The 18209-nt window shown below is 47.2% G+C and overlaps 1 protein-coding gene across 6 annotated transcripts in view; it reads right to left on the bottom strand.

The window, feature by feature from the left end:
- Nucleotides 1-18209, bottom strand: part of LOC144933765 (transcription factor Sox-5-like) — a 298948-nt gene that overhangs the window by 132084 nt on the left and 148655 nt on the right. For all 6 annotated transcript variants that reach the window (XM_078858849.1, XM_078858848.1, XM_078858847.1 and 3 more), the window contains exon 6: nt 18116-18184. In XM_078858849.1, coding sequence (XP_078714975.1) covers nt 18116-18184 — 69 coding nt within the window. The remainder of the gene's footprint in view (nt 1-18115; nt 18185-18209) is intronic.

Genomic DNA, 18209 nt, shown 5'->3' on the forward strand with positions numbered 1-18209 from the left:
CGGTGGGGAAAGAGACGATGGAGAGGGAATTCCCTAAGTAGAGCAGTGCAAGGGAAGAAGCAGAAAGATAAGTTAGGTGACCTGCGCTGTAGTGAGTGGCTGAGTGAGTTGCTGAGTGGTTGGGTGAGTGTTGTTCTGACCTGCAGTGTGGTGGTTGAACACTGCGTGGATGAGACGGAATAGTCTGGTAGACCGAGTCCTCAACATGGGTGTGGAGGGATCAATAAGTGAAGTTCACGGGAACATTGGCCATGTTAAAATAAAAACGGCTGTAACGTCTGGATGAGTGGTGGTGTATTTACATTACCCAACTTCACAATGTACCTCTGGAACTCGTCTACTCTTGCGTATGCCAGCAGTATTATCCAGAAGCCAACTGCCAATGGCAAGATCTGCGAGCCACGGCGAGAGGGTTTGCTACTCATCCCTCCTTCATTGAAGGAGCACACATGGAGGAATAGAATAAAAACTACACGAACTCTCTCCTGAAGCCCTCTCTGGAAACTAAACCACCGACGAAAGCAGCCCAGCACGGCGAATAAAACCACGTGCGGTGGTGATTATTTTATACGCCACATCAAACAGCTGTATACATTAGCAGCCGATGCACACGTGTAACTCTTTCGCTGGTTTTTAGGTCATGTACGGAATGGAATTAACTTGGGAAGCAGAGTGAGAGTGATATAATTTACCCTACAAAGATCCCCGTACATCCGTATGTTCGTGGTGAGAGAATCCCACGGGAATGAGGGACCATCTATGAGATTAATGCATTAGTAATTCAACTTGTGTAGGGAGCAATGCCTCATTGCATCTCAAGTCTCTTTCAGGAGGGCTCTGCCAAGTATTCGCAGTAGTTGTTGCTGTGTGTGATGCCCGATGAATAATTTGCAGGTGATCTTTCAAAATTGCAATGTTTGGCCAATAACAAATACATCGGTTTGGCTATGGGTAACATAAAACCCAAGAACTCAGAGGAAATAAGGGGAGAACATAAAAACTCCACATAAGTGCCCGAGTCAAGAACGCAACCCAGGAGGTTCATGCCGTAAGGCACAAGGCATGGCCACTGTATCACCATGCTAACCAAAATATGTGACTGTATTATTGCATTAGTTCTCATCCTTAATGCCCACAAGCCAAGTAATGTCCCACTTAGGGTCGCCACATTTTCCATTGCAGACCAAACCGGGACGTTATTCCTCGTGCAGCCTGAGTCTATGAAAACTGCAGTTTCCTGTTAGAAAGTTCAACGCAATACCGGTACAAATCACTTTCTGCCAACCAAACACAGACGCCGGTTCCCAGACTGTCCGGGTCACCCTCAGACAGATGGCAACACGAATGAGTGGGTAAGCTACTGAGTGACTTGGCAAATAAATGAGTATACGGATGAGTGAATGAGTGAGTTAGAGAGTGAATGAGTGAGTTAGAGAGTGGGTGAGTGAATGAAAGAGTTTGTATTCCACTGTCGACCAAACCTGGACGTAGTTCTTAGTCAGAAATAGTTAGATTATCCAAATTACCGTGGAGTAAACCACAATGAAATCAACACAATACTGGTACCAGATCTTGGTACAAATCAACTTCTACCACCCGAACAGACGCCAAAAGACCATCTGGGTCAAACGACGACAGGTGATGACCCCGTGTCTCACCATGTCTTGAGAGGGCTGCAGCTACTGAAAAACAGCATTCAGAAATGATCTTTCACATGTCTGTCGCTCACCACAAAAAAAGTGATTTTTTCCACACATCCTATCAACATCTTCTCTGGGAATGTACCATTTACTTTTTCACGATGGTTGGAATTGTTTTGTGAGGGTATACAGAAGTTACCCCACCACAATAATTATTTCAATCAATCAGGGCGTATATTTACTAATAGGTGGCTGTAGGCAAATGTTGATGAATAATCGCAGTCGTCTTAACCACCGTGATTGGGAAATTTCTCGAAATGCTTTTAGAGCGAGTCTGGAACGAGTGACATATTCACAGCATTTTACATGACCTATACCGTAATAACAACGACATACATAAGTTGACAATACGTCTCCTTCACCCATCTATCTCTCTACATAAAAAAAAAACTAATTTATATACCCAAGCCATTAGCAGCAATGGTTCAAGTCAAGCTAACTCTGGACCGATTTCGACACACGGCATCTCATTCGCAAGTCAGCGTTGGTTGAATCGGTGCTGGTAAACTGCCGATCTTACAGGCAAAGGGACCCTTACCATATGGGTGGTGGAGTCCGTGTTCGACGCAACATTTAAAATTACCGTACTTAACGCAAAATAGCCATTTGCGTCGTTGTGGAGAAAATCATACGAAAACCGTCAATGATCAGTATAAGTCGTCCGTCAGAGTACGCCGCATCGTTTTAACGTCTTCGGAAAAAAAGGGGACATTTATTTCGAGTTTACGTCGTCCATTAGTTTCACGTCGTCGACGAAAAATTATTATTATCGCTCGCTACTTTGAGCTGCATAGTGACATAGTGCGACGCTGCGCAGCGTCATTGATTCTTGTGATTGGCACACCGTCTATGCCTCCGCCGTTCGCCTCTCCCCCACCTCGACTCGCTCGAGCCACATCGCCCCCCCCCCATTGTCAAATGGGAGCAAACATTCCCTGATGTAAAGTATTTGTTTGAAACTATAAGTATATGTTATGTATATTATTTTTATTTAATATATATATTTTTAGTTGCTGTGTGGAAATATATTTTGTACTTTCCTCCAGTATTCCTCATTAGTTTAGTATTACTTTTCCTCGTTAAATCGTATGTGATTTATTATAATTTTACGTATGGAGTATTAGAGCGCTGGAACGTATCTCCTGTATTGTAGTTAATTATTATGGGAAATAGCTGATCGGTTAACGTCGTATCGGTTTAAGTCGTGATTTCAAGGAACGAGACCCCGGCTTAAATTGAGCATTCCCGGTACAGTATTACAAAAAAGTTTTGCTGGCTGGCCGGCGTGAGGCCAGGCAAGTGCGCAGTGTTGATGTCACCACGCACGTCCCCATGGCAACGTCAGCCGAATCCCGCAGCGTTGACGTCACGCCGCCCCCGCCCCCACCCCCCCTCAAACTGTTCCCCGCCCCCCAAACCCCCCCCACCGCCCTCCAACCCCCCTGCCCCCCGCCCACTCTCCACCCCGGCCAGCCGGCCGTGGATCCCACGCAAATGCGCGGGCAGTGCCGGTGGATAACGAAATAAGTGTACGGAAACAAAGTCGCCTCTACATTAATATGCCGTGTTCCTTGGTCGCTCATGTCCATCGCTATATTGCTTCTTCATATTGAAATTGTGTATGTTATTTGCACGGTAGGGTATCACTCTTGCACGGTAGGGTATCACTCTTGATTAAACATCAGATGTTTTTGTTTGTTAATCTAGCTTGAGTGTGCATCCGATTGTGTTTCCAATTTCTGCGTGTAAAGTGGCACGCAACATATTCCATAGTGTGCATTGTTATCGCTCTACATTTCAAATTAAGTCTCCTATGATTAATTGTGCTTTGACACTGAACAACACTGAGATGATGGTGCTGTTGGGATGTTTTTGCTCATAGTGTTAATAACATAAACAAAGATCTCAATGGATACCAACTTGCGTCTCATGCAAAGAAAGTGCCACCATAATATTGGCTGTTGCCACCTGCCCAGCTTTTACGGGGTTTGGCCATCACGAAGGTGTACATTCTGATAACCAGAAAGCCGTGCGGATGTGTGAACGTCGACTTAATATGCTTTTACGCGGAGGGACAGATACGCGAAGGAGACTTCAGAATTGCGTCTTTAGCCACCGCAGCCCTCTCGTGGCACGCGGCGTTGTCACTGCGCGGGCCTCCACCCGGCACGGCAGTCGGCTTCTGTGCTCGGGTGGCAGGAGGCGATTGGTGCCGAGTCCTGGTGGCACCGGCATTGCCGTGTCGAGCGTCATTACAGGAGACTTCACGGTGTTGATAATTCTAGATCTAGGCCAGGGGTCAGCAACCTGCGGCTCTCTGAGGACTGCTTCGTGACGTTATTCATTAAAGACCACCGGCCTCGTATTCACGTTGATTTGCGGCTCTTGAGCTTTTTTTAAAATACCAAAATAAAAAAAAATGCCTCTTCTCGTTATGTTGGTGGCCGACTCCTGACCTCGGCTGACTTAGACGCGAGAGTGTGGTGTGCAGTGGAAAAGGTGGCGACCCAACTTTATTAAAATTAATAGGAAGTATTGTTAGAATTATGATTTATTCAAAATGAGACCAAGAAAGTGATTCTATTTCATTTATCCTGCACGTATATGAAAGTGAGAGAAAACAACTAAAATGCTGAGAGCTAAACGCGCAAGTTGGCGTGCGTGGCACATCCCGTGAGGTCATGAAGGCAACGCAAACAATATGTTGCTGCGCTATGTACTCCGGTGTGGTCACGCACTTGTCTTGATTTGCTCAAAATCGAGTGCAGCTTGGCGCCAGGCTTGCATTGTGCCACGCACAATCACGCGCCGCTTTATTGAAGTTCGGCGAGCCTCGAGGTGACGACCGCCAACAGCCCTTGGTGGTGGTGGTGGCGGGGGGGGAGTAACAAAAGCGCCGGGGTGTGGCCGGGCCTCCGTTATCGCGCCGCGCTATGAGGTTCCCCGTTCCCTTCACAAATAATATTCTTGTTGTTGTTGCATTCTCCCATTGTGCCCTCGCGTTCTCTGAAAGCAAGGCTGTTTACGCACACGCTAATGCTGTTTTATCGCGGACGCATTTTTCGCACCCGCGCAAAACGGGCGCGGAGATGACGGAAGCGTGAAATGTTCTGGAAGCGTATGGCGGAGGTGCACGGCGTTCCTTGTGCGTCTTGCCTTTCGTGTTCAGAAATGATTGCCATTCATTACACCGCAGCTATATATGTGTACGTGTGTAAGTGGTGCTCTCTTGGATATCTCTGGCTGGCGATTTCCGGTAGTCATGGCCAGACCGGCCTCCTTGGGGAAATGGCAGCCCGGGAGAGAGAACTTTCCCAGCCCTCACCCTCCCCTCACCCCCACTCCATCCACCCCTCACCCTCCCCTCACCCCACTCTATCCACCCCTCACCCTCCCCTCACTCCACTCCATCCACCCCTCACCCCACTCCATCCACTCCTCACCCCACTCCATCCACCCCTCACCCCACTCCGTCCACCCCTCACCCTCCCCTCACCCCACTTTATCCACCCCTCACCCTCCCCTCACTCCACTCCATCCACCCCTCACCCCACTCCATCCACTCCTCACCCCACTCCATCCACTCCTCACCCCACTCCATCCACCCCTCACCCCACTCCATCCACCCCTCACCCCACTTTATCCACCCCTCACCCCACTCCATCCACCCCTCACCCCACTCCATCCACCCCTCACCCTCCCCTCACCCCACTCTATACACCCCTCTCCCTCCCCTCACTCCACTCCTTCCACCCCTCACCCCACTCCATCCACCCCTCACCCCACTCCATCCACTCCTCACCCCACTCCATCCACCCCTCACCCCACTCCATCCACCCCTCACCCCACTCCATCCACCCCTCACCCTCCCCTCACCCCACTCTATACACCCCTCACCCTCCCCTCACCCCACTCCTTCCACCCCTCACCCCACTCCATCCACCCCTCACCCTCCCCTCACCCCACTTCATTCACCCCTCACCCTCTACTCACCCTGCTCCATCCACCCCTCACCCTCCCCTCACTCCACTCCATTTACCCCTCACCTCACCCCACTCCGTCTACCCCTCCCCTAACCCCACTTCACCCTCCCCTCTCCCCATACCCTTCCCTCGCACTCCCCTCACACCAGGCACCCAGACCCCACACCCAGACCCCAGACCCCAGCTCCTCCCTGAGACCCATGAAGTGAAGAGTGTGCAGATGCAGACAATGGCACGTTGTTCCCTCCCTCCCTCCATCCTCCATCAAGCTGGCGCATGGCATAGCCCCGACCCCCATTGATTGATGTTGCCTCTGCTCTGCCCAGCCTTTGGATATTTATGTGGATTTCTAATTGTTTGGAAAAAACAGCTGCAAAGTCATGGGAACTGGTACTTTTCCATGACGGGCTTTGTTTAGGAGTCATAGCTCATACAGGTCCTTTATAAATAGCGGCGGCGGCGGCTAACTAGGCTTGCATTTGCGAGCGTGTCGGTGTGCCGCGATTGCAATGTACAATGTTCACAGTCACAACAAAAGCAATGACAGTATTTCAAGCAAATGGCTAATGCTTTTGAATTTTACTCTTAATGCTCAACCATCTCTCAACAAATAACTCACCCTCTGCTCATACAACACCAGCCATCCTTGACTACCCCCACCAAACAATGCGATGTTTTTGTAACGCAAACGTGAGCACAACAAAAGCTGAATTCCAGCATGGAACATCCTCTTGATTTTAGTTTTGGCCTCACCGCTTCTCTGAGCTTTTAAGGAAGGTGAGTGGTATGTGCACAGGCCCAACTTTAAAATAACAATAATAGTCAGGATATTGAGCAATGGATTCCAAATGGATTCCGACTGCTGGAATAGCATTACATAATAACGCATTGTTCATAACTGCTTTTGTGCGGCAGGGTGGAGGCACAGTGGTAATGCTTGTGCCTCAGTGGCAACGCTCATGCCTGACGGCAAGAATTCGATTCCTGACTCGGGCGATTTCCATGCGGAGTTTGAACGTTCTCGCCTTGCTCTGCAGTGTGAGTGTGCGTGTCTGAGCATGTGGCGTTTGTATTTTTTCCCTCTGTCCTGCGTGGGTTTCCTCCTGTTCTTCAAATTTCATACCATAGTAACAGCAACAAAAAAGAACAACTCTACAATGCCACTGGAATTGGCCAAAACTTCCTAATGCTGAAAAATTACCTGCAAATTACTCGATTGGGATCACACATAACAACAAACATCGCCCCAAACTGTGAACACTTGGCAGGACCCTCCTTAAAAAAAAGAGTCTTGAAACTCAATGAGGCTTTCCTGGGCAAAATAAGCATAAAGAAATAAAGGCAAACAATGAATATAGCAGGAATGCAGCATAGTAGATATTGGCAACCAAGAGCAAGACCGGAGCCAGATGGCTGGTGCAGAAGGGCCATGCCATGGAGGTGGCTGTCTCCAGTGGGAGGAAGCAATGGCCAGGTATGGTGGCATCCACGCAAGGGCTGTGGTGACCTTTTGACCTTGGGTTTAGGTGTACTATGCAAAGCAGTGTGAGAAAAAGAATGAGTAAAATGTGATTAACCAATACGAATATATTATTCCGCAGAAGCATTTATTTGTTTCCACAAGTTGACATATACCACTATGGTGGAATTAATTGTTGATTTGTTACCAAAAAAACGGGTTTCAACGTGTTGATCATTTCGATGCATGGTATTTATCACCGACTTGAGCTGAAAGTGCACCCTGGCAGGTGTTGTTGTATTCACTCTTTTTGGGAAGTGGCTTTGTCCCGCGATGAAAGTCATTGCACGTGCAGTGTTTGTTGTGCATTGCTCTCAAATGAGTGCCGCGTTTGCAATGGCAATGTGTCTCACTGGGTCATCTTTAGCGACGAAGGAAAACTTTCCTTTCATGCTTGCTCTATGTATATCTCTCCAAGACAAAGATACCCTGCAGAGCCTTAAAATACTTTTTGGGGCAAGTAATGTTCGCGAGCAGCACCTATGGATGCCAGCACGGCACACGAGGGGGTAGGTGGCCAGCATCACGCAGTATCGCCATATCCAGTGGTCCAAATTGAAATGTGAAAGTGCCATTGTCCGAAATGTCACCGATTGTATATATTTTTTTACTTGGAAGGTTACGGCAATGTTGTTGACGAGTGTGTTGAGTTTGTTTGCTTGTTGTTATTTGTGCTTGTGTACCACTGCCAAAGCAGCAGCAAATTTATCGGATAATGTGTGGAACCCATTGGCCCTGCAGCTCATGTTCATTGCCATTTCCCTCTCTGTGGGAGCATCAAGCTGGAGGAATAGGACCCGTTCTGAGAAGTGCCGTGGTACACGTGTGTTTGGTGTCATGAGAAGTGTCCGTACATGCGTGTTTGGTGTCATGAGAAGTGTCGGTCCAATGTTACGAGTCTATCTCGAACATGGTTCCATCTCTCTCCCTCAGCTACTCTTTGTTAATATCCAATCGTCCATAAGAGGTTTTATTTGGGGTTAGATCGCGTCAATATATGTCATTAAACCCGCCATCACCACCCGACACGGCCAATTAGTAAGGTTTCTCACGTGAACAAAACGTTCCAATTAGTTACCAGTTCAGCGAAGCGATGTGTTGGAGAGTAAACCCACAACGCTTACAATTCGTCACACTCATTCCTGCTGCTGCTTTCTTCACACGCTCCCGTCCCTTGCTACAACGTCTTCACTCATTCACGAGTTGTCTTCCCTCTGACGTCTCCCGTCATTCCTTACCCAACCGTTGTTTTTTTCAGAGTTCCGTGCTTTCAAGCTTTCGTTGCGATATTCTTGTCTCTTTACATCGCTTGACTTTCTCAAAATGTTTTTTTTTGTTTATAACAAGTGGTTCTCCGTTTGCTTTTAAACATTTCCCCCCTCCACGATAGTTATTTCATCGCTTGAGGTGGTTTAAAATTGGTTACTTGCTGATGCGTACGTTGATGTTGAAAACATACATTTTCCCCGTGAAATTAGCTTTGCCCTCTCCTTGGCAAAGTTGTACCCCACCAGTCTGAGGGTGAGCCGTGTTGACTCTGTTGAGGACAGGGACGCATCTACGATCTGGGGTTTGTACGTTCGAATAAAAATATCACTGTGTCGGCTTCTTCTGCTGCCATTGTGGAGATTCTGTTATCTCTGACGGAGACTTGTGTTGCCTCCGAAACGTCGTGATTTTTGTTTTTATTTTATTTTACTTTCTACGTGACTTTACCGAAAAAACCTAAGAAGATGATTCCTTGCAGTCACGAAAGCTTCAAATCTAGAAATTCTGTTATTTCCAGAGAGAAAAAAAAGGCATTCATATCTTGGCGTCTTCATTGTCTGCAAACCCGAATGGATTCTCACCTCTTTAATTCCTCGACCCAATGCCAGTCACCATTTCGCTTTCCCATCCCCACAACGCGTCACGCACGTTTGTGTTAAGTTCCCAATGCGATGTTGTAACACGTGTTACCTTCATCGAGAATATATATTTAATCTACAGATTCAGAATCTTTATTTAGGATGAGCTATGAAGCTCTTTTGCACAAATGTCCAGTCGGGGCGGGTCAGAAAATGCTTTATTGCAATCATCATCATCGTGGCTTGTTGTTCTAGCGTATGTGTGAGTTATCTCGAAACTGTAGGGTTTTGAGAGCCTCAATGTTCGCTGGGAAACTTCCCTGGTGAACTCTAAAACTCCCACCCCTCAACAATTACGACATCTCCCTCTTAAATAGAAATGGTTATCGCTATCAGATGTATGGAGTTCTCCATTTGTCCTTCTCACCACACCGATGCTGTGTGCTGATCTTTCTCAATTGTCTCCAGTTTGACAGCGGCTCGATCCTTCTGGCGGAGTCGACACATGGTGTGTCTCGATGGCCAAATCAAGACGGCGCCGAGTTCTTACCAAGCGATTCCTAACATCGCCGTCTCCCTACACGACCCTGCCCACTGTCTCGTTTGATGAGATGAAGGTGAACTGTGCGCTGGACCAACCCCCCCATGTAGGAGAGGGTCACCTGAGTTTGCGTAAATGCAATCTCTCTCTGCGTCGCGTGCGTGTCCCTCAGCAAACCATACCGACCAGCGTGGGGAAGTATGGCCCCGTACCCATCTTCCTGCCGACGACAGTGCAGCCTGAAAAATTCCGCCGTGCCGTAAATAGGCATCAACGCAATTTTTTTATATGCAAATCTTACCAAAACAAAAAAATACATCAAATCAAAAAGTGTGAGCCACACATAGTCCGATAGTGAATGAGTAAAGTGGGATAATTGGACCACTCTTTAATGTCAACAGGGGCGAGTGAATGTCCACTTTGCATTGGATGCAAGGAGAATACGAGACATTTCATTACTCTGTTGCCCAGTTCAGATAGCTCGGGCCAAAATCATATGAGGCTGAATAATTAAAATGATTGAAATGTGTGACTTGTTACTCATTTGAATGAATATTGTTTGTAAAAGTGCTGAGCTTTGCAATGACCTCGTCACTTACAAAAGCCGACACTCACTGTCCAATAACACGTGACCTCTCTTAGCCATGGGTCTTCACTGCTCCCCCCCCCCCCCCCGTGTTCCCACACCCCTCTTGTGTAGCTGCATCCCTCCCCCTCGTCACGCATCCCACGATGCCTCTCCATCTCTACTGACTGCTCCTAAGGTGCTCAACACGAGCAGTAGCACCGTCGTGGAGAGAATATAACGCAACAGAATAAGGACACAGACAATACACCTCTTTCACATATCGCCCCCAGCCCCCCCTCCCCCCTCATATGAATAACAAAAGCATTTTTACACATCCCATCAGCCACACAGCCTTACGGGAATGCATAATTTCAGCAGACTTAAAAGTTAGAACCATTCCAGAGTTTTCTTGTGTTGAACCAATGCTTCTGGGGTTGTGCAACTCTCAGGGGGGGGGGGGCATTGTGACTGATGGGATGTGTAAAAAAAACATACCTACATTTTTTGATGTGGGGCGGGGGGAACATGTGCAAAGGAGGTGAATTGTCTGCTTGTTTATTTCGTGCAAGAAGAGCTCCTCTGTGCAGTAAAGATGTCTCGCCATCTACGCTAAACTGTCATTCCTTTGAAGAGTTTAACCAGGATTAAACGTGGGAAAATATCGTTTTGTTTGTTAAACCCTCAATGCGTAGCTACTATTTTTGTTGTACGGTTTGCTGGGGCAGCAGTTTATTTCTTTATTATCAATGACAAATTGATGGAGTGGAGTTGACATAAAACACACAAAAGAAATTTCCACAATGTCGCGGAGTTGGGAGCCACGCAGAATGACTGTCCGCCTGTCGTTTGAATTAAAATTTGGTGACAACTCAATTTCCAACGGGGTCAGTGGTGCGTATGCACGTGGTGTGTAAGCACGTGGTTCATATACACGTGGTGCATAAACACGTGCGTATAAAATGTACCAGTTTACAGCGTACACTATACCGTGTTATCGGAAAATAATTTAACAAAACCAAACATCTATCCCCCACCGCACAGAACTAAATATGAACCCTAAACATCGCCACAGAATGCAAAGGACCGTCCCTTGCCTTTGGCAATTTATGAATGAACAAATATTTGTCGCAGTTTTTAAACACAATTAAGGCCCTACGTGCCCATTGTTTACTTCCAACAAAAAGATTCAGCAGAAGCCACTTAGTGTAATAATTCGAACGTCGCTTTGGTAAGTTCCTGAGAATTCCAGATAAGAGGTCCCTGAGGTGACATTATGTAGCAAAAACTATAAGCAAAAGGAAAAAGTGGTGACCGCAGCGTAATGGCCCTGTCTTGTTAAGATCTTAAAAGAGGATCCTCAAATAAGATGGAAGCCAATTAGAACCCATTAGAGATACAGACTCTAATCAGATGATGATGATGCCAATGAAAGTATGCAAGTTATTTTAAAAACAATACAGATGAGGTGGCTCCGTGACCTGTGGGCTCGTGCCCAGCGGTGGGAGTGTAAAGGTACAAGTGCCACGATGGATCCTCTTCATCCTGCAGCAGCCGTTTCCCCTCCGAGGAAACGTCGCTCTGCAGGAAGAGGACCCATTCGGAACAGTGACGGTACGTGCGCGTTTGGCGTTATTAGAAGTTCTGGCATGGCGTACCATCATAATATAACGGCATATTTCCACCACTGCTCGTATCCACGTGCGCATTTAACTAGAATCACCAAAATGCCAGTGCTTGCATTGTTGGCCTTAAACTTTGGCTCCCAACCAGTAATGAGAACAGATTAAATTATTAATGACTACCGAAACAAATTCGCATCAACTTGTCTTTAATCAAATTCAGCCCTGCATAAATCTAAGTACAGTTTAGATGGTAAAAACACTAGTGTGCCATTATACATTAGGCACTAACTAAAGATCTGTTGCCATTTTGCAGTTTTGGTGAAGGAAGCCAATTTAAGAGAAGCAGTTCCGTGGCGTTGTCTGTGGTCAGTTTAGACACTTTTTTTATTGGGTGAATATTGTGAACAAACGGCATATCAGACACTATTACATCTAATCAGCATAATCATTGGATGCTGCTCGGTAGTCAGAAGGGAGTTACCAGATCCTCAGCCTCATGCCTCGGTATCCATTGAGCAATTTTTAAAAATCTCCACGATATATGTCATGTTACTGTTAAAGCAAGGGAACAGTACAGTGCCGCTATAATTCGGAGTTTGTGGTTAAACAGCGAGGTTTAAATGCGCTCACTGACAGAGTTTTCTATGGCTGTCAAAGGTGTCCGTTTCAGACGTAGGAGGTAATCACGGGATTTGATGAGTAAGTCCAGACTATGACAATTTAATCTCAAAGCAGAATATTAAATAGAAAATAATCCTAAAACGAATCCATCGGACAAATTTGAGAAACCGAAATGTTAAAAGTGTTGCCATGTTCACTATTGCACGTTTATTGACGTTATTGCATGGGAATTCATATCTGCAACTTTAAGTGCTTTACCTAATTAACTGAAGTTTTTATTTCATGTAAATAATGATAAAGCAACGTGAACTAAAATAAATCTGTCGGTGCGTGTTTCACTCGACTTTAATCAATGCATCTATGTAGTGGCCAGATATAGAACTCTTAAACAATCCCTTACCTTAGATATTAAACAGACAATTAATATATTATATGGAGCATTTTAATGATACTGTATCCAATGAAAGAGCATTGAATCCATTACACACGCTTCACGGCTGACCTCATGGCGCTGGAGGGAACAGAAATGGTAACCCAGGTCGCCCTTGCAAATGCGACAACTCTGTTCTCTAGGAGTTCTCAACTTCGTCAAACCAAATCAACGCGAACCTTGAAAACGAACTGTGTTTGGAGTGGGAGGCGTCGAGGCGTCTCGAACAATACACACCGTGGACCGGTGTTCAACATAATCGACTACTGCACTAACATCGGATAATTTATCTTATATTTTAACATATGTATATACTTAAATTACATTTTTCCAATTAATTTGTTCCATGTTATATGACATTTAACAGTTGACTAAAGTAATGACAAATCAACTTAAGCGTTTGGCAGGCACTTGCCGGATGATTTCACATGGGTCATTCGTTGAATTAGTCAGCAAATGATTGGAATTTGTTTAAAGTCCTTAGTCAAAATGAAAAAAAAGAGGAAAAGGTTAATATATAATTAATTATGCATCAATACGTTGTCTACAAAGCATTTATTAAATACTTATTGGGGCCATTTATAATTGACAGAAGAGGGACTTTAAACGATTGCTTACTCATGTGACTGCATGCAGACATTTACCTTAATTAAACCCAAAGACTGTACGTACGTGGGTGTTCTATCCATGATATTTATCCGATATTTTTTTAGCAACCCTTTGTAGCTGACGTCTTATAGAAGTTGCTCAATTAAAAATATTTCTGGAAATGTGCTCATAAATAAATCACTGTTCCTAGACACCATCACGGTCAAAACCCCCGACCAGGGTCGAAACAAACGCGGGCAATCGGCGGGCAGGCCGGACTCTTATGAAGCAACGCGAGAAGAGCGCGTGAGCCGCGGCGCGTGCAGCACGCCCCAACAAATATCCCCTGTGTAGCTTTAACAGAATTTTGGGGCAAGTGCTGTTAGCGATTAGCACCTACGAAGGCCGGCTGGGCACACGAGGGGGTGGGTGGCCAGCACCACCACGCCCGGCCGCCTTTGTCTCCCTAAGTGTCGATGTTTACACACCGCACAATGTACTTATTTGAGGCTGAGTCGACCTAGGCGAGGCCCAGGACCAGTTCAGATAATCATCACTGGTGTTTACCGTGAGCGGGAATTTAAACCCAGGTTTGCGGGGTTCATAGCGCAGCGCGCTAACCGTTGCATTACCGCTCCTCTCTTTGACACTCGCACATACAGCAACACATCCACTGGATGCTTGTACATAGCAGTACTCCACTAGGAGCAACGATATTACTAAAACATTAAAGTGGATCACTTTCGTAACGGTAAGCACCAATAGTTTAAGGCGATGTTACTTGAGCTCCTGAATAGCGTTACGGTGTTGTTTTGCTACGAGTTCAAGGTCTATCAGACGTAATAATAATCATTACAGTCGTCGTCGTGGAGAATATAAATAACAAAATAGATGAGCACACGATATGTCTCCTCCTTCACAAATCCGTATTTCGTTCACAACCCATCGGACACACAGCCTTATGGGAGCGCATAATTCCAGCAGCATAGGCCTCTCGGAAGCTCGTGAGGTCGACTGGTTGTCTAAACAACATTTGTTTTTTTCAATATAGAGCTATATATATATTTATATTCTCCACAACAACGCTTCTGATTATTGAGTTAAGTATTATATAATTGTGCGAAGATCTAGAACCCATATCTAACAGAGTGCATCATTGCGTGTAATCTTTGTCAGTCCGCCAGCATTGGTTCAAGCAAGCCTGACTGCTGATGAGACACTGTGTGTTGAAATCGATCCAGAGTTTGCTTGCACTAAATCCAATACTGCTGGAATGATGCATTCCCAGAAGGCTGTGCGTGTGGCCAATAGGCTGTGTAAGAGATACTTTACATTTTTATGTGGAGAGACGGACATATGAAGGAGACGTAATGTGAGCTATTGGACGTCACGATTGAGCAATATCGGTGAGCGAATTGTGAGTGGAAAACCAGACGGCTCGGCCATCGCACGTCTGAACATTGCGCAGATGACACGTAAACCAGGAACGCAATAACGTAAAATAAATATATGTCTACCGATGACCAGAGATTTCGCACGAATGAATAATTGCAACTCAAAGGGGAAGAGAGAGGAATTGTGGACGGTCAGAGCAAGGCCCTTCCAGGCACAGCTGAGAAAACTGCCCCCCCCTATTGTGCACCGTTGAGATGTATAAATAGAATAAAATTAGAGTTATTATGCTTTTTCTAGATAGCAGCTGAGTATAGGCCCCAAGACCCAAGGAGTTTAAGTGGTCAGCAACAAACAACTAGCACAGTCAACAACGCTGTAAGAGATAGGAGTGTACCACGTTTCTTGATTTGAGCGAGGTTGTTGTAGTAGAAAAAGAGATGATGATGGAGCAGGGAATTCAAACAGTGGAACAGTGCCAGAGAAGAAGCACAGAGAGAAGTGAGGTGACCCGCAGTGTGGTGGGTGAGTGGTGGGTGAGGGGTGGGGGTGTTGTTGTGACCTACAGTGTGGTGGGTGAGTGGTGGGTGAGTGGTGGGTGTGTTGTTGTGACCTACAGTGTGGTGGGTGAGTGGTGGGTGAGTGCTGGGGGTGTTGTTGTGACCTGCAGTGTGGTGGGTGAGTGGTGGGTGAGTGGTGGGGGTGTTGTTGTGACCTGCAGTGTGGTTGGTGAGTGGTGGGTGAGTGGTGGGTGTGTTGTTGTGACCTGCAGTGTGGTTGGTGAGTGGTGGGCGAGTGGTGGGTGTGTTGTTGTGACCTGCAGTGTGGTGGGTGAGTGGTGGGTGAGTGGTGGGGGTGTTGTTGTGACCTGCAGTGTGGTGGGTGAGTGGTAGGTGAGTGGTGGGGGTGTTGTTGTGACCTGCAGTGTGGTTGGTGAGTGGTGGGTGAGTGGTGGGTGTGTTGTTGTGACCTGCAGTGTGGTTGGTGAGTGGTGGGCGAGTGGTGGGTGTGTTGTTGTGACCTGCAGTGTGGTGGGTGAGTGGTGGGTGAGTGGTGGGGGTGTTGTTGAGACCTGCAGTGTGATTGGAGAGTGGTGGGTGAGTGGTGGGTGTGTTGTTGTGACCTCCAGCGTGGTGGGTGAGTGGTGGGTGAGTGGTGGGTGTGTTGTTGTGGCCTGCAGTGTGGTGGGTGAGTGGTGGGGGTGTTGTTGTGACCTGCAGTGTGGTGGGTGAGTGGTGGGTGAGTGGTGGGTGTGTTGTTGTGACCTGCAGTGTGGTGGGTGAGTGGTGGGTGTGTTGTTGTGACCTGCAGTGTGGTGGGTGAGTGGTGGGTGAGTGGTGGGGATGTTGTTGAGACCTGCAGTGTGGTTGGAGAGTGGTGGGTGAGTGGTGGGTGTGTTGTTGTGACCTCCAGTGTGGTGGGTGAGTGGTGGGTGTGTTGTTGTGGCCTGTAGTGTGGTGGGTGAGTGGTGGGTGTGTTGTTGTAACCTGCAGTGTGGTGGGTGAGTGGTGGGTGTGTTGTTGTGACCTGCAGTGTGGTGGGTGAGTGGTGGGTGTGTTGTTGTGACCTGCAGTGTGGTAGGTGAGTGATGGGTGAGTGGTGAGTGAGTGGTGGGTGTGTTGTTTTGACCTACAGTCTGGTGGTTGAACACAGAGTGGATGAGATGAAACAGTCAATTTGATATACCGACACCTCAAATAATGATGATGTTGAGTTGAATGACTTGTATGGCACCATACTGGAGTGTGGTGGCTGCAGTATCTGCTAAACCCAGGACAAAAGTCTTATAAGCTCTGGCTTCAAACCTGGCAGCACGTCTGGCTGCTTGGTCCGTGTGTGTGGAACGTGCTGCAAGTGATAATGTCTGTGCCTTCTAGGTTCAACTCAGTAATTGCCCTTTAACTTGGAACAACAAGACCCTCCATTGTTCCCAGTGGCATGCTTTTGGCTGCACTGGAAGACAGATGCAACGTACACAAACTAATTTAGAATGTGCTTTGTTATTGGAACTGCCGTAAATATAAATTAAAAATAAAAGTTGCAGACAACTGACATATTTCAACGTTAGAAAACCCACGTGTGTTTGTCACTGGGGTGTATGTACTTGCTGTACTGTACACATGTTGGGACACAGCATTTCAGTTCGTACTGAGCATTTCTTTATTGTGTAAAATAATTCTTCTTCTTTCATATGGCTGCTGATTTAGATGCAAAGCAAGAACTACAATTGAACCATTCAGGTGGTCAAGCCAGACAATCGCGTCAGGAGCAGCAGGAGTGTATCACTGCGATGTCTCCTTCGTATTTTTGGATCGGGGCATTGCTTCGTCATACGTTGTACGGTCCGTTCTGGATGGCCACGGTCGCACAGTAACACTTAGCAAACTACGTTTTGCTGAGCTTAAATCGAGTCGAATTTATAGTTTTGTGTAAGTAGGTCAGTGGATGGGGGGGCGTACCCCATGCCTCTATACGACGAATGCTGCCAGTCGGCAGGGATTACCACCACCACGAGCGAGTGAATCCGTTGCTGTTGTGACGTTGCATCGCCACGAGGCGCTCCCTCCCACGTAGCCACGTGGAGCCGCTGGGTGTCAGGATATCTTTCCTTCCCCTCATTGGCCTCACGGACACATGTGAGTGGGGTGGCTGTCGCCCCCCAACCCCGCCCAGAAGATCCTCCATCTTTGTTTCATTGTGTGTGCCCTCAGCAATTAATACTTCTCCACACTGCCACAGGGAGCGGCGAGCACACCTCAACTTCATCTAGCTCGACGAAGGAAGATGCGGAGAGTGAGACGCGGGCCTTGGGCAACTCAAGCGATGATGGCTGGCTTGTCACCCAACATCACTCCACAGACGCGGTTGCTTGCCATGGGCACAATGCCGAGGGCCCCTGACTTTCCTGCACACCCAATGGTATCCATCGACCGAATAACGCACAAACTCATGGGATCCATAATCCATGGGAAGAACCATGCACCCACTGGCACTTGGGTGACAGATAGGAGGTTATTGTGCTGTACATGTGCACCTATGTCCAGTGGTGGGAATGTGAATGCAGAAGCGCCGCTATGAAATATATTTGTCCGGCAGCAGACCTGGATCACTGCCGTTTGCCCTCAGCTGAAACACCGCGGGGGTAGGAATAGGAATCGTTCTGGAAAGTGCCGGTAAGCCGCACATTTTTGACGTTATGAGATGCGCTGGCATGGCAAGCTGTCGTATACCGGGCGCATGGCGACCACCGGCCGTGGTCGTGAGTGCGCGTGTCGCTCGCGCAGTGAGGCCCTCGCGCTCTCACCTGTATTTGCTGCTGCAGCACGTTGATCTTCTGTTGCTGCTGCAGGAGCTGCTGTTGCTGGCGAGCGATCTGTAAGAGAGCAAAAACGCAACAT

Source organism: Lampetra fluviatilis, chromosome 8, assembly GCF_964198595.1.
Source record: "Lampetra fluviatilis chromosome 8, kcLamFluv1.1, whole genome shotgun sequence".
In the NCBI taxonomy this organism is placed as follows: Eukaryota; Metazoa; Chordata; class Hyperoartia; order Petromyzontiformes; family Petromyzontidae; genus Lampetra; species Lampetra fluviatilis.